We start from the raw sequence: 13,608 nt of genomic DNA, 5'->3' as shown, positions 1-13,608 counted from the left end.
GTTTTCCTTTGCAGTGGATGATCCTTGTAGATATGCTGATTTAAAAAAAAAACGGTGTTGTTTATATAAAAATAAGAAGTACAATCAAACGTAGCACAGCACAGAGACTTCATGTGTCGTGTCATGTTTGTGTGTAAATGAAGAAAAATGAGGAAGGTGTTAGGAATTTAAGAAGTAAAAATTTTAAAGCCTTTGGTTTTCTTGTGAATAAATACATTTTTTTCTATAAGTCTGTCTTACATTCAGAAGCATCAGTCTCAGTTTGGATCCTAAGATAAAGAAACACAGAGTCCTGCACTCTTTAAAATCTAAAGCCAAAATCTGCTGCATTTCATTTCAACACTGTCCATTCACAAATCATTTGACTCTCAGGTGTTTTAAGCAAAGGTGATTTTCTGTCATCAGCATCTTCACATGATGTGACAATAAAGAAGCGATTTACAAATCAACCACATCAGGACAGATCCGATCGTACACGCACGTAGATGACCTGCAAGAGACTAAAAGGAAGAAATCTGGGCTTTCTTTAAGAGATTTATTTTTATAGTGGGCAGCAGTCCAACTGAAAGTTGGTGGCAAATAATAGACATGACATGATATTTGTTGAATTTGTCATTAACGATTAAAGAGGCAGGGTTTTGCTGCTGCTTGGTGTTTACACAATGATGTTCAGTCTAAGGGTATTTCATCACACTGTCCCAAATTATTTGATTGTGTGATGTGACGAAAAAAAAAGCAGGTAATAGTTCCCCTTCATAACTTATTTTATGAAACATTTCCTTGTTCCTGCATTATCAGCTCCAGTGTTTCACACACATGCTCTTTACTGTCTATCTACTGTAGCATATGGTCTGCAGGAGGGGAGAGGTGACGGGGTTCAGCGGACCTTGGCGTAGATCTTAAAGGGGTGCGGTGTGCGCGTGGCTCCGATGATTCCCTCTGTACTCAGCTCAACTCCGTCCAGAGTGGAAAAACAAAACTTCTGAAACAAACTGACGAAAAACAAGAACAACTCCGTTCTCGCCAGGCCCTCTCCCAGACACGCACGCTTTCCTGGGGAAAACAAGAGCAACTCTCACCATCTATCCACGGTTACGTCACTTTATTCCTACATCGCATAATGATTCAAGTATAAAGTTTCAGTTGAATGTGAAGTGTACCTGCAGAGAAAGGTAAAAATGCATCCCTCCTCACAAACTTTCCCTCAGCATCTAGGAAGTGTCCGGGGTTGAAGGTGTCTGGAGTTTCCCATTGAGTCTTGTCAAACAGCACGGAGGTCAGGTTTGGCATCACAGAAGTTCCCTGCACAAACCATGAGAAAACAAGTCAACTCACTGTTACAGTTCTCAAATTGTAGTTCTATAGTTACAGCACAAGGAGTGTAAGCACATTTATGGTGTAACAGAGAGTTAATGTTTGTCTTAGACTGTACTTATACGGAGGGATAGGAAGAGATAAACCTTTTTGAGCGCCTGAGTGCGAACACCTTGTTGATAGTCGACAAGGTGTGTTAAGGGTAAAGACTCAATCTCAGGGTTTATGCTGAAGGGATGTCGCAGGCAAACGTAATATATTTTCTTATCTTATATCTAACCTCAGTTTAGTCATGTCAAATGTTCTCATCAGCACTTCAGCTTCACTTAAGTGTCTTTAAAGGATCTGAGTATTTCTTCCACCGCTGCATATTGGTTTTCTTTTGACTCCCTTGCTGTTGTGTATTTTAAGTAGATGGACCTTGGGTATGAAGTAACCGCCCAGTGTTGTGTCTTTGGCAGCCATTCTGAATCCATTGAGAGGAACAATATTCCCCATCCTCTGGATCTCATGGATGACGGCGTCGGTGTAAGGCAGGTTGGGTCTGTCGGCCATGGTGGGCTGGCGTGTCTGTCCGATCACTCGGTCTACCTCTGCCTGGACTTTGTCTGCGAGGTGAAATGAAAGAGTTTAATCAGTCGGTTAAAGTAACCTCTATGAGATGAGTTTGTCTCATCTGAACACCCACCTTGGATATGAGGGTTCGTGATGAGGTAGATGAGGCCCCATTGCAGAGTCTTTGAAGTGGTTTCACTGCCAGCCAGGAACAGATCCAGACAACACAGAACCAGGTTTCCTTCCTCAAAGCCCTGTTCACTGCGTCTGTTATGCTTTGTAGGCAGAGTGGAGGGGTCAGTTCATGAAACAGTAAGTTTTCTCTTCACATAGGTAACGACAGTCTAAGTCAAGAATGTGAACATAATACTTTCTCTTCTATCAGGAAGGTGTCAATGTAATCCCGCGGGTTGCTGGGGTCCAGGTCCAACTTGTGCCTGTCAATCTCTCTCCTGATAGACGCCTCTAAAGATTTGGAGTTGGTGAAGATGCCGTTGTGAGGCCCTGGCAGGTGTTTCATCAGCGCTGGGAACGCATCATAAAACTGTTTGGAGAGGAAACAAGGGGCTAATTCAGCAATGTTGTTTTTATCCAGTGGCAAGTAAAGATCTCACTCTGGCTTGGAAAATGTACGGCTATAAAAACTTTACAGTCAAAACAGAGTCAGATGACTCCCTGCAGTAACAAATCTGTCTTCTTAAGCATGTGTCTGTGTTGCTCTTGCGTCTTACAAAGGCCCATATGGATCCTTCCAGATAGGCCATCTCAGTCAGATTCTTCAGCATGCTCTGGAAGTTGTGATCGCTGTAGTCGAACCGTTTCCCAAACACTATCTGGCAGATGATGTTGGCCACGGCGTTGTTTAAGAGGGGCACAGGGTCAAATGGCTCACCTGAACAGAAGAAATGTCCTCAGTCTGAGTACACTGTGTATTTGTCTTTCTTTTTTTTTGGTGCCAACCTTTCTCCTTCTCCATCGCCTCTTGTAGATGTCGACTCTCCTCACAGATGCTCTGCTCCATGGAGCTCTTGGCCAAACCAAAGGTACGTAACATGGCCATGGCAAAGCGCCGCTGTCTCCTCCACACCTTCCCATTACTGAAGAAAAGACCAGCTGAGACAATGGGAAAACCAAACATTGATCAGACAGGGCTCTGACTACTTTAATACCGATATACTCCACGAGCGTACTCCGGGCTTGTGTGATTTACCTGAGTTCCCTGAATAAATTCTGTTCACCATTGGGCTGTCAGGCCGATCCACAAAGTTTTCAGCCTGTGTCACTAAGGCTTCCTTCACCATCCTCCAGCCAGACACAAACACTGTTTTGTGTCTCCCCAGACGTATGCAGAACACATTCCCATAAACATCAGCAAGCTGTGGACGCAGGAGCACACAATAAGCGGCCTATTGTTGAGCATGTGACTCTGATAAGAGTTAACATTGTAACTTAATAACAACTGGTTTTTAACATTGTTTTTTTTATATAAACTTTTAATATTATATTGCAGCAAAGCCACAAATAAACTGAGACAGTTTGGTAGCCTCCCCATGCTTAAGGGCCTGTCTAACTTATACGAAGCAGTGACCGTAAATTTAAGTATTAATGAATAGTTATTTTCTCCTTTTGGACATGCTCAAGTTGTTCAGGTGAACTTTTCAGAATAAAAAAAAAAAATTCTATTAGATAAAATGTCTTGATGCTGTCAGCTTACCTTGGTTAGGTAAATGTGAGGCTGTTTAGGTTCAATGCTGAAGACGTTTCCTAAAAGAGGGAGAGCTAGTGGTCCCGGGGGAAAGTTAGGTGGATCCTTTTTTATCAGAAAATACACTACCAGGAGAACGGTGAAAATAAAGAGCAGAATTCCCCTCAAATCAAGCCACAGAAAGAGAAAGTGCCTCATTGTGAAGCAGAGTAGGAACTGAGAAGAGCAAGAGACTGATTCGGATCACATTGTCGCTCCATCATCCGTTCCTAGTTATAGATGGGCTGGTACTCTGCTGACTCACAGCTTATGTAGATATAATGATCTATGTGTGTGTGTGTGTGTGTGAGACAGAAAGTCAGGATGCCCCTTCATTTACCAAATAAATAATACAAAGTAAGTTATAAGCTGAAAACTGAACCAAACATACACTCAATGCCAATAATAGACATTATGAAGGGGGAACCAGGCTATAACATAAAACCAAATTTGTCAAAAATGTTTTTACATCAGAAATGTTTCCTCCTCTCTTGTTTGAGATTGAAGATGCCAAACTGGCTGCTAAGGTATATGTTGTACTGCTTTAATAAAGCGTATGTAGGTGTTTTTAACACATGTATGTGGTTACAACCTCAGAGTCTGCTTTGTAAAGGCTAAATTGTTCAAGCATTGTAGTAAGTCACAACTTCCATCTATTGTTATTTATCACAAGTTGAACACAAAAAGTTTTGCAGATTTGTAAAAAAAAAAAAAGAACTGATGATTCTGAAATTGAAGACTTTTTTTTAGAAGGGTTTATCATATGGATATAGTTTTTTCTGGGCATTGTATTTATGGTTTGTGTTTTGTGTGTTGTGTCGAGGAGGAGAGAGGCAACCTCATTTACAGCCAGAAACAGCTCAATGCTACCCCGGTGCGGTGGGCTTATGCTACAACATTTAGTATCAGTATTTAGTACTAATATTTTCTAAAGTGACAAGATGGAATATTTGTAATGCAATTGTAGCATCTATCAAATTATGAACAGGGTATAAGTTTGTCTGTAGCAAATAAGACAATCCTAGTGAACGCTGTAGCTGTCATTGCTGTCTACCAGTGTTATTCTTCATGCTGCCACCAAAGTAAGTGGCTTGTAAATAAGTCACCACCAGCTTACGTGTTGAAACAGCTCCACTAACTGACTGACTTTGTTATGATGACGTAAACCAAGTTTCTGACACATATCAATAAATAATTAGTCATTTGTTTAAATTAATTTAAATAATTTCAGTCTATTATTTACTAATGGTTTATACATGACATATAACTTATCATCGTGCTTGTCATTCTGAAGTATGTATGTACATACTGTCGTTAATAACTACAGGGACAAAGGCAAACTTTACTTTTAAACTGTACAATCAACTTTTTTTTTTAATGAAACAATAACTTCAATAGACAGATTTAAATGTACAGACAGAGAGACTAAACAGTCCCTCAGTACATGAAGCAATCATACAACAGTGAAAGGCTTTCTCTTCTTAAGTGTTTTTGATTGGGTCACGTCTGTTACACGTTGATTAAATGGAAAATTGTTCAGTGAGATGTTACAGTATTCAGCGAGCCTTTGCGTAAACCTTGAAGGGGTGCGGTATTCGTGTCGATCCGGTGACTCCCTCTGCACTTAGCTCGACTCCATCGGGAACAGAGAAAGTGAACTTCTGTAGTAAACCTACAAAAAACAGGAACAGCTCCATCTTGGCCAGGCCTTCTCCAAGACACACACGCTTCCCTGAAGAGTCCACAAACGCACACACATGGAGGTGTAAGAGCACAGGATAACACTTATGTTGTGGTTCAGGTTATGCTAAAGATTGAGGTGAATATGGTTAACCTGCAGAGAAAGGCAGGTAAGCTTCTCTCTTCACAAACTTTCCCTCAGCATCTAGGAAGTGCGCAGGGTTGAAGGTATCCGGAGTCTCCCATTCATTCTTGTCCATCAGCACGGAGGTCAGGAAGGGCATTACAGCCGTGCCCTAAAAAACAAGATCCATAACAGGCTTACACCAAGCTATGCTGCAGCCACAACCCTCACATTTTTCATTCCCCATTTTTTGTCAAGTTGTAATCCTGTTCACACTTTAAATTACAGTGATATAGATGCACCTTGGGGATGAAGTAACCACCCAGTGTCGTGTCCTTGGCAGCCACTCTGAGTCCGTTAAGAGGAACGATGTTGCCCATCCTCTGGATTTCGTGGATGACAGCATCAGTGTAAGGCAAGTTGGGTCTGTCAGCCATAGTGGGCTGGCGGGTCTGTCCAATCTCTCTGTCTATCTCTGCATGGACTTTTTCTACATATTCAAGAAAGCAGTGATTTTAGCTTATAGCAATTGGAGAAAGATTTTAAATTGCATTTGATGCCCTGATCTGTAATCTAACACCGTGATCCTGCAGTCATGCCAGGTCAGATTCCCATTGACATTCACATTAACACACAACAGCAACTTTGTTTTATCAAACAGAGGTGTAACATGTTTTACAACTTCCCTAATATACATGTTCTTTAAATGTTCTCATGTGACACGTGCTTGCAAAGAGTGCCTCCGTTATTTGCTAACTGAACTGCATTTTTACAGAGAAAAACATTTATCTGAACAATTTAACTGCTCTTACATTGAATACATATAGTCATGGTCCCCTCAGGATGAATTGTATAAACTTTGCGGATCCCTTAATGTTTCATCTCGCACCATTACCAAGTAAAAAATTTTGAATTTCACCAGTACCAGGTTAATATCCCATTACCTGCACAGAACATGGCATTCCCATCAACCACAGTTTTGTATCTGGTGCTAATTAGCAAATGTTAGCATGCTAACATTCTCAACTGAGATGGTGAACATATTTATCATTTTTATTTCTTAACATTATGATGCTAGCATTGTAATTATGAGCGTGATATTAGCATGCAGCTCAAAGTCACCTACCCTGGACGTCAGGGTTTTTGATGAGGTAAACCAAAGCCCATTGCAAAGTGGTGGAGGTTGTTTCTGTTCCAGCCAGGAACAGATCCGTAGAGCACAGAGCCATGTTGGTCTCAGTGAAGCCCAGGTCAGAGTCTTTGTGCTGCTCACAAATGCAGATGAGGAAAGTGAATGATTAGCAGGTGATGGAGAGGGCTACAACTGTAAAGTGCTGTATGTGTAATGCAGTTGTTCACATACATTCTCCATTTCAATGAGGAAAGCGTCAATGTAGTCCCGGGGATTGCTGTGGTCCAGGTCGTCCTTGTGCCTCTTTACCTCCTGAGTGATGAAGTCTTTAACAGCGTCAAAGTGCCTGAACGCGTCATTGTGAGGACCTGGCAAGAGCTTCATCACTCCAGGGAACGTCTCATACAGCTAGAGGAAAATTTCATTCACATTATCTCCCTTTACCTTTTGAATTTTGACCAGAGACATGGGCCTCCCAGGTGGTTAATGAAGATCAACTCGACACAATCCCACCAGAGCGCTGTCTCTCTGACTATCATTGAAATAAACTCAGATTATTGACTAACTTGAACCCATATGGAGCCCTCCAGCCGAAGAACCTCGGCCAGATTATTCAATATGGTCTGGAAGTTGTGGTCACTGTAGTCAAAGCGTCTCCCCATCACCAGCTGGCAAATAATGTTGGACACAGCATTGCTGAAGAGGCCTGCTGTGCTAAAAGGTTCACCTGGAGGAGAAAAGTCCACTTGTTAGGACAACTATATTTTGCTGAGGAGGTTTTGCTCCTTCTCATGTAGGATTATGATTTTATAATGCATTAATTTTAAACAACCTTTCTCCTTCTCTATCTCCTCCTGTAGGTATTTGATCTCCTCACAGATACTCTGCTCCATGATGCTTTTGCCAAAACCAAAGTTGCGCAAGGTAGACAAGGCAAATCGCCGCTGTCTCTTCCATGTTTCACCATTACTCATGAACAGACCATCTGCACACAAGCATGCAGAAGTTAAAGGGTTAATTGCAGGAACTAATTTCTCCACTGCATGACATAAGAGAAAGAGAAAAATTTTTACACCTGTGGTTCCTGAGTAAAACCTGTCACTGGCTGGACTGTATGGTCGATCCACAAAGTTTTCAGCTTGTGTCACTAAGGCTTGCTTCACCATCTTATACCCAGACACAAGCACCATCTTGTTGCTGCCAAATCGGATGCTGAATACATTCCCATAGATGTCAGCCATCTGGAGACATCAGAGAGGGACAAACACTGATGAACCACTGAACACTACTGCATTTTAAATTGTTCAGAAACAAAACCTACCAATGCTCGATGAGAAACAAATGGGCTACCAGGTGTGTCAAGTGTGCTTAGATGTTAGAATTTTCCATTTATATGTACAATTTGACCACAATATGTCAGTATCTGTCGGTTATTTCTACGTTTTTTATAAACATTTTAAATGCAAATGCACATTTCCTGAAGTGTGTAGACAATTTAAAGTTACATTCTCCAGATTAATTACTTCAATAATTAATTTGATTGAACTGGGGATAGTATCGGCAGGTGGAAGGAACTCTTTCTGAGCAGCAGATTTTTAATTTTCAATGTGTGTGCTCAAATTATTCACTGCTCGGCCTCTCGGGGAAAACCTATGCCTCAAGGGATCATGGGAGTTTGCCCATCCACTCTACATGTGCTTTGTGGACTTGGAGAAAGCCTTGGATAGGATTTCAAGACGCAGTCGGTTTAAGGGCCACAGAATTTTCTCTCTGCTATTTGCAGATGATGTGGTTCTGTTGTCTTCATCAGACCATGATCTGCAGCATGTACTGGCGTGGTTTGCAGCCAAGCGTGAAGCAACTCGGATGAGGGTCAGCACCTCCAGGTCTGGTGTCATGGTTCTCACCCAGAAAGCGGTGGATTGCTCTCTATGGCTTGTGATGGAGTTTAGGTATCTTGGGGTCTTGCTCAAGTGCTGAGAAACCAACTGGGGCAAAGCTCTTGATTCACCAGTCGATCTTCATTCCAACCCTGACCTATGGTCATGATCTTTGGGTAGTGACAAGGTGACAAGGTGACAAGGAAGTGAAAGATCACAGTTACAGAACACACTGGAGAGATTATATATCTCATCTGGTCTGGGATTACTTTGCTGAATCTGCTGCCACTGACCCGACCCTACATAAGCGGCAGAAAATGGAGGAAAGGATGGATTCTCTCGATGAATTACTAAATTTGATTTGATCAAAGTTATACTTATTTTTATTGCACACATTAGCCACTATCCTAAGAGTGATTGCACAATAGTGTTTGTGAAGGATCTTGAACTGATTGTAAATTCTATTAAATCAGTTACCATGTTGAAATGTATTAGAATATCTTAATAAAATTCACATTTGAAATTAGAAATATGCACAACAATTTCTTTAAAAATTCAAAGTGACAAAATATAGTTTAAATAATAAAAAGTCTTCTGAGGTGAAGCCTCCTATGTATTGAACTGTACCTTGGAAAAACAAATGTGTTGATCTTCACTGTCCACATTGAATAGATTCCCCACAAAGGGCAGAGCCGGCGGTCCTGGAGGATAATTTGGTGGATTCCTGTTTTTGAGATAATCTGCTATAAGAAGGAAAATAAAGAAAAAGAGCAACACTCCTTTGAGGTCCAAACTCAACAAAAAATTATAAAGCCACATGGTGAAAGAGAGCCAAGCAGCAGCAGCAGGAGGGAGGTCTGTGATTTTCAAGATTTTCCTCTTCCTCACTTGAAAACACCTGTGTTTGTATAATGCCTGTTCACGCTCAGTGGCTACACACTAACACACACCAACATAACTGGACAGACAACAAAAGTAAATCAGACACAGTACAAAGGTGCTTGTGACGTTGTAGTTACATAACCAGCTTCAGATACGCCCACCTTTGCCTTGACAAACAAGACCTCTGTCAGGGCAGGTATGATGAAACTTAAAGCATATATATAAATAATTAAATATTTTTTTTGGCTCAAAATAGTTTCGTTTTCATCACTCATGAGCAACAACATTGTCTGCTGAGCAGTATGTGTTTCAGTGACCTTAGACAGAGACTCAATGTTCATTGTGCAGCCTATGACCTGTCTGATAGATGATGAATAAATGATGTGGCATGGGAAATAAAAAAAGAAAAGCTTAAAGATAACACCTGATAACTTTGACATAAACCATGTGATGATGATTCCAGGTGTCAAGCCAACAACACAAAGTGCAGTGGGAATAAAAGGCATTAGAATTTTCTGAGAAATGGTAGAAATGTAAATCATTTATGCCAACTGTTTTGCAAGGAACAGCAAAAATCACTTATTGATTTAAGAACAAAATACGACATAACTAATACAGATTTTTTTTTTTTTTTTAAAGAACAGTTTCAATATATGTGTTTTGTAAATTCCCTCATTAACTGAAAATAATTAACAGTTTAAGTTAATAGTATTACTGGATAGAGTGCTGACTGCCACCCCAATTACAAATCTGAGAATTGTCACATCTTATTTTGACTCCTTCTTAAAACTCCCGGAGGATAATTCCCCAAACTATCCTAGATGCAAAATCAAAGAAGGAACATTTATGCATCTTTTTTTTGGCATTTGTTTGTGGAAAGCTATTCATGCTTTCAATAAATCACTGTTAGATATAGAAGTTAATATTAATCCAGGAATGTGTCTTCTACACTAAAGACCATGTCTGATATACAATACTTTACAGCTGTGGATCACAGGATAAGGTGTGATCCATTAACAGCAACATGAGGAAATGAAATGAAATCAATGCATAGACCAAATCATAGGCAACAAATATAACCAAGGGTTTTTGTTATTAGTATTATTTATTATTGAATGGGAGACACTGTTATTGGAGTTGTTGAAACTTGAAGCTTAACAACTTGCATATCCATCATCATAGATGTCATTAAATGATGCAAAGTTCACAGAGTTGTTTGTGTGTCAGAGTGCACTGTTGTGTTATATAAATCCAAACAGAGCAGTTAAAACCCTTATGTAATCAATACATTGTCCGTATTAGGTCATTACATTAGGTAACACTCAAAGGAACGATGGTTAATGAACCTGTAGATAAAAGCTTGTCACGCCACTGATAGATACTGGATCAGGACACATATATGTTACAGCAGATTATTTTTTAGTTTAGTTTTAGTAAAGTAACTGTAACATTTGTAGCAAGCAAGTCACCAAACTCCATGTAATAATGATGAACGACATGTACCAAGTTTAAACCAGATGTACTTCTGAGTGCAGCAAAACTAAAAGGCAAGTTTGGGTTTTTATTGTGCAAACCAACACAGTCTTAAGAGGTTTACACAAGAGCCACATTGAGGGTAATTGGGTTTTATTTACATCTGGTGGCAAAATGTTTTCCAAGTTCCACTTTGATTTTTTTGGTCTTGAAGGAGAATATGTTGATCCTGCTCAGCGATGCTTGCTTTTTGTTTAGAGTGGAGAACATCAGCGAGGTATGGCTAGCATCTTGAACTCCTCTGGGGAATGGGTGAAGCCCAGCACACCCTCCAAGCTGGGCATCTCTCCCGGAGCGGGAGAGAAGGTGAAGCGCTGGAGGAGGGATGCAAAGAAAAGGAACAGCTCCATTTTGGCCAGGTGCTCCCCTAAACACACACGTTTACCTGTGGAGAAACAGTCCACAGCCGCTTTAGATCAGCAGATTCCTCACATATGATACATGTGCCAAATATGAATTATGTTGGCACCAATTCTTGTAAGTCAGATTGTATTACTGAAATCAAACAGTAAAGAACAAACCTGCTGAAAATGGCAAGAAAGCGTTTCTCCTTCGGAACTGACCCTCTGAATCCAAGAAATGCTCAGGATTGAAGTTATCTGGAGTCGCCCACTCATTCTTATCAAACAACACAGATGCTAGTATTGTCACTACAGCTGTGCCCTGGAAAAAGATGAGATGTTTTTTTTATATCAGCTGTGTATTAATAATTTTACAACTTTTACAGCCTGTCATTCTCTGGTAAATAGTCCCGTACCTTGGGTATGAAGTATCCTCCCAGTGTAGCGTCTTTGCTGGCCATTTTGGGGAATCCCAGCGGAACAATATTTCCCATCCTCTGGACCTCATGGATGACAGCTTCAGTGTAGGGCAGGTTGGGCCTATCGGCCATGGTGGGGTGGCGAGATTGTCCGATCACTCGGTCTATCTCTTCCTGGACTTTCTCTGAGTGAGGGAGTGCAGTCAGTCAGTACACAACAGACGGCTCATTGGCCATTATAACCTTCATGAGAATACTCGAGTCCTTAACATGATAAATGAGGATGAATTGACTCACTCTGTATCTCTGGGTAGTGTATCATGTAAAGGAGCGCCCAGCGTAAAGTGGTGGCAGCTGTTTCTGTCCCGGCCTCGATCAGGTCGAGGGTGCAAACCAGCAGGGTTTCAGTGTTGAAGCCCGCCTGAGGATCCTCTTTTTTCTGGCAGTGTGTCAACAGAATAAAAAAAGTTTATTTTATGAGGTTATGCACAGGTCTTTGCTCTTAGAGGCTGCTTTATACATTATCATTCAGAGATGGAACATGACATTTTATAGTAATAATTTACTGGATCGTGGACTTTCTTTCACACAAATTTAACCTCTTTGAGACTACTGGCTCATCGTGACTGTAGCAGTTGACATATATGAAGACACTGTGTCGGGTTCAAGAAGAGTTGATTTAAATTTCTGAACAACTCTAAATATCTTTTATATGGATGGATGGGATGTGTTTCAATCTGAGCAGAGTTGTGTGCAGCATGGTGAAAGTGAAAACTATATTCATGTTATGTGGTTGATTTGTGCATCGTATGAAGGTTGTTCATTTTTTGTTTTTTTTCATTCATGGACTGATGAATTGGCTTTTTTGTTGAAATGACCATGAAGGGAAAATAACTAACTCAGTTTAACAATATTCCACTGGGCATTATTGAGAATGTAAAAACATCTTGCCTTCTCCATCTCCGCCAGGTAAACGTCGATATAATCACGAGGGTCATTGGCGTTCCACTCCTCCTGGTGCTTCTCTATTTCCTTCCTCAGGAACATCACGATCTCTTTGTAGTTGCTGTGGACAGTCTGGTGAGGTCCTGGCAGGTACTTCAGCAAGCCAGGGAAAGCATCATACAGCTGTTTGATGTAATTAAAGTCTCATATCAGTTATAGACCATCTGTACAGTTTGTTTTGTGATCACAAGATAATAGTTAAAAGACGAATTACCTGTGTTTGGGGAGAGCCAGCGAGCAAAACGGCCTCATTGTCCAACTCCAGAACCTTGCGAAAGCCTTGATCACTGTATTCAAAGCGATGTCCAAAGACCACAGAGGAGATGATGTTACTCACTGCATTGGTTATGGTGTAGTGGGGGTTGAATGGTCTTCCTGGGAATATAGTAAATCAAATTTAAGCAATGATAAATCATCCTAAACAAACAATTAAGGTAAGTCACACGAGCCATCCACTTGCCTTGTTCCTCTTGGAAAGCTTCACAAAGAAAGTTACTTTCCACTTCAGTATATTTTTCCAGCGACTTCTGGCCCTCTCCAAAGTAACGCAGGTGAGTGTTGGTAAACTTCCTCTGTTTCTTCCACAGGTAACCATTGCTCAAAGCTATGCCTGTGAAAATGTTATATCAAATTGTTAACAAAGCAAACAGGCTGTGCACAAAGTCCGACGCACGATGAACAGAAACGCTTGGTGTCACTCCCTAACCTCTGCTGTGGCTGAGTTTGGTGCGTCCTATTAGACAGGGACGAGTTGTAGACACCAACGTATCAACACTACGCGTATTCTGCATTCACATTATAATTTATCCCACATGAGCCGGCTGTCCAAACCACGATTTCAGGTTATAGTTATGGAGAAAAGCCATTTGTTATACCATTTTATTTACCTACTCACCAAGGCCCTTGAAGACAACATGGAAGAGAGGAACGACAGGTCGGTCAACAAAGCTGTCCAGCTGGTTGACAAGAGCTTCTTTGACCATCTTGTATCCTGAAATA

The 13,608-nt window shown here is 40.9% G+C and overlaps 3 protein-coding genes across 4 annotated transcripts in view; all 3 read right to left on the bottom strand.

The window, feature by feature from the left end:
* Window positions 1–199: 199 nt before the first annotated feature.
* On the bottom strand, window positions 200–4,306 carry LOC111653739 (cytochrome P450 2J2-like). Its single transcript, XM_023404405.2, has 9 exons — window positions 3,584–4,306; window positions 3,080–3,245; window positions 2,830–2,982; window positions 2,601–2,761; window positions 2,240–2,413; window positions 2,003–2,144; window positions 1,735–1,922; window positions 1,161–1,302; window positions 200–1,053 (listed from the first exon to the last, which is right to left on the bottom strand). Exons 1-9 carry the CDS (start codon window positions 3,770–3,772, stop codon window positions 878–880), a joined length of 1,491 nt encoding a protein of 496 aa, XP_023260173.1. The 5' UTR covers window positions 3,773–4,306; the 3' UTR covers window positions 200–877.
* Window positions 4,307–4,954: 648 nt separating this feature from the next.
* Window positions 4,955–9,399, bottom strand: LOC111653750 (cytochrome P450 2J4-like). Its single transcript, XM_023404422.2, has 9 exons — window positions 9,057–9,399; window positions 7,625–7,790; window positions 7,382–7,534; window positions 7,116–7,276; window positions 6,781–6,957; window positions 6,544–6,682; window positions 5,720–5,907; window positions 5,448–5,589; window positions 4,955–5,345 (listed from the first exon to the last, which is right to left on the bottom strand). The coding sequence occupies exons 1-9, from the start codon at window positions 9,246–9,248 to the stop codon at window positions 5,170–5,172; spliced, it is 1,494 nt and encodes a 497-aa protein (XP_023260190.1). The 5' UTR covers window positions 9,249–9,399; the 3' UTR covers window positions 4,955–5,169.
* A 998-nt stretch (window positions 9,400–10,397) lies between these two features.
* Window positions 10,398–13,608, bottom strand: part of LOC111653752 (cytochrome P450 2J2-like) — a 5,616-nt gene continuing 2,405 nt past the window's right edge. Inside the window, exons 1-8 of one of the 2 annotated variants that reach the window (XM_087173506.1) lie at window positions 13,505–13,602; window positions 13,066–13,219; window positions 12,824–12,980; window positions 12,556–12,732; window positions 11,902–12,043; window positions 11,602–11,789; window positions 11,366–11,507; window positions 10,398–11,229 (exon numbers count right to left, since the gene is read on the bottom strand). In XM_087173506.1, the coding sequence (XP_087029632.1) occupies window positions 11,054–11,229; window positions 11,366–11,507; window positions 11,602–11,789; window positions 11,902–12,043; window positions 12,556–12,732; window positions 12,824–12,980; window positions 13,066–13,219; window positions 13,505–13,592 (1,224 nt within the window). In that variant the 5' untranslated portion in view covers window positions 13,593–13,602 and the 3' untranslated portion in view covers window positions 10,398–11,053. Of the gene's footprint in view, window positions 11,230–11,365; window positions 11,508–11,601; window positions 11,790–11,901; window positions 12,044–12,555; window positions 12,733–12,823; window positions 12,981–13,065; window positions 13,220–13,504; window positions 13,603–13,608 lie in introns of those variants that run through there. The other variant, XM_087173507.1, reaches the window with a different exon arrangement.

Source organism: Seriola lalandi, unplaced genomic scaffold, assembly GCF_002814215.2.
Source record: "Seriola lalandi dorsalis isolate HSWRI2012SDOR001 ecotype SW California unplaced genomic scaffold, Sedor1 jcf7180002054244, whole genome shotgun sequence".
Classification (NCBI taxonomy): domain Eukaryota; kingdom Metazoa; phylum Chordata; class Actinopteri; order Carangiformes; family Carangidae; genus Seriola; species Seriola lalandi.
The sequence above is the reverse complement of the archived record's forward strand: the minus strand, read 5'-3'. Positions and strand labels throughout refer to the sequence as shown.

What these genes read in the sequence shown, in the direction of transcription:
- LOC111653739 (XM_023404405.2), bottom strand. Translation starts at nt 3,772, where the DNA reads ATGAGGCACTTTCTCTTTCTGTGGCTTGATTTGAGGGGAATTCTGCTC. An exon ending in CCTTCCTGATAGAAGAGAAA is followed by an intron (nt 2,145 to 2,239) that starts GTATTATGTTCA and finishes CTGCCTACAAAG; the next exon opens with CATAACAGACGCAGTGAACA. An exon ending in CACGAACCCTCATATCCAAG is followed by an intron (nt 1,923 to 2,002) that starts GTGGGTGTTCAG and finishes TTCACCTCGCAG; the next exon opens with ACAAAGTCCAGGCAGAGGTA.
- LOC111653750 (XM_023404422.2), bottom strand. Translation starts at nt 9,248, where the DNA reads ATGTGGCTTTATAATTTTTTGTTGAGTTTGGACCTCAAAGGAGTGTTG. An exon ending in GTTTTACTCAGGAACCACAG is followed by an intron (nt 7,535 to 7,624) that starts GTGTAAAAATTT and finishes GCTTGTGTGCAG; the next exon opens with ATGGTCTGTTCATGAGTAAT. An exon ending in CAAAAACCCTGACGTCCAGG is followed by an intron (nt 5,908 to 6,543) that starts GTAGGTGACTTT and finishes TTGAATATGTAG; the next exon opens with AAAAAGTCCATGCAGAGATA.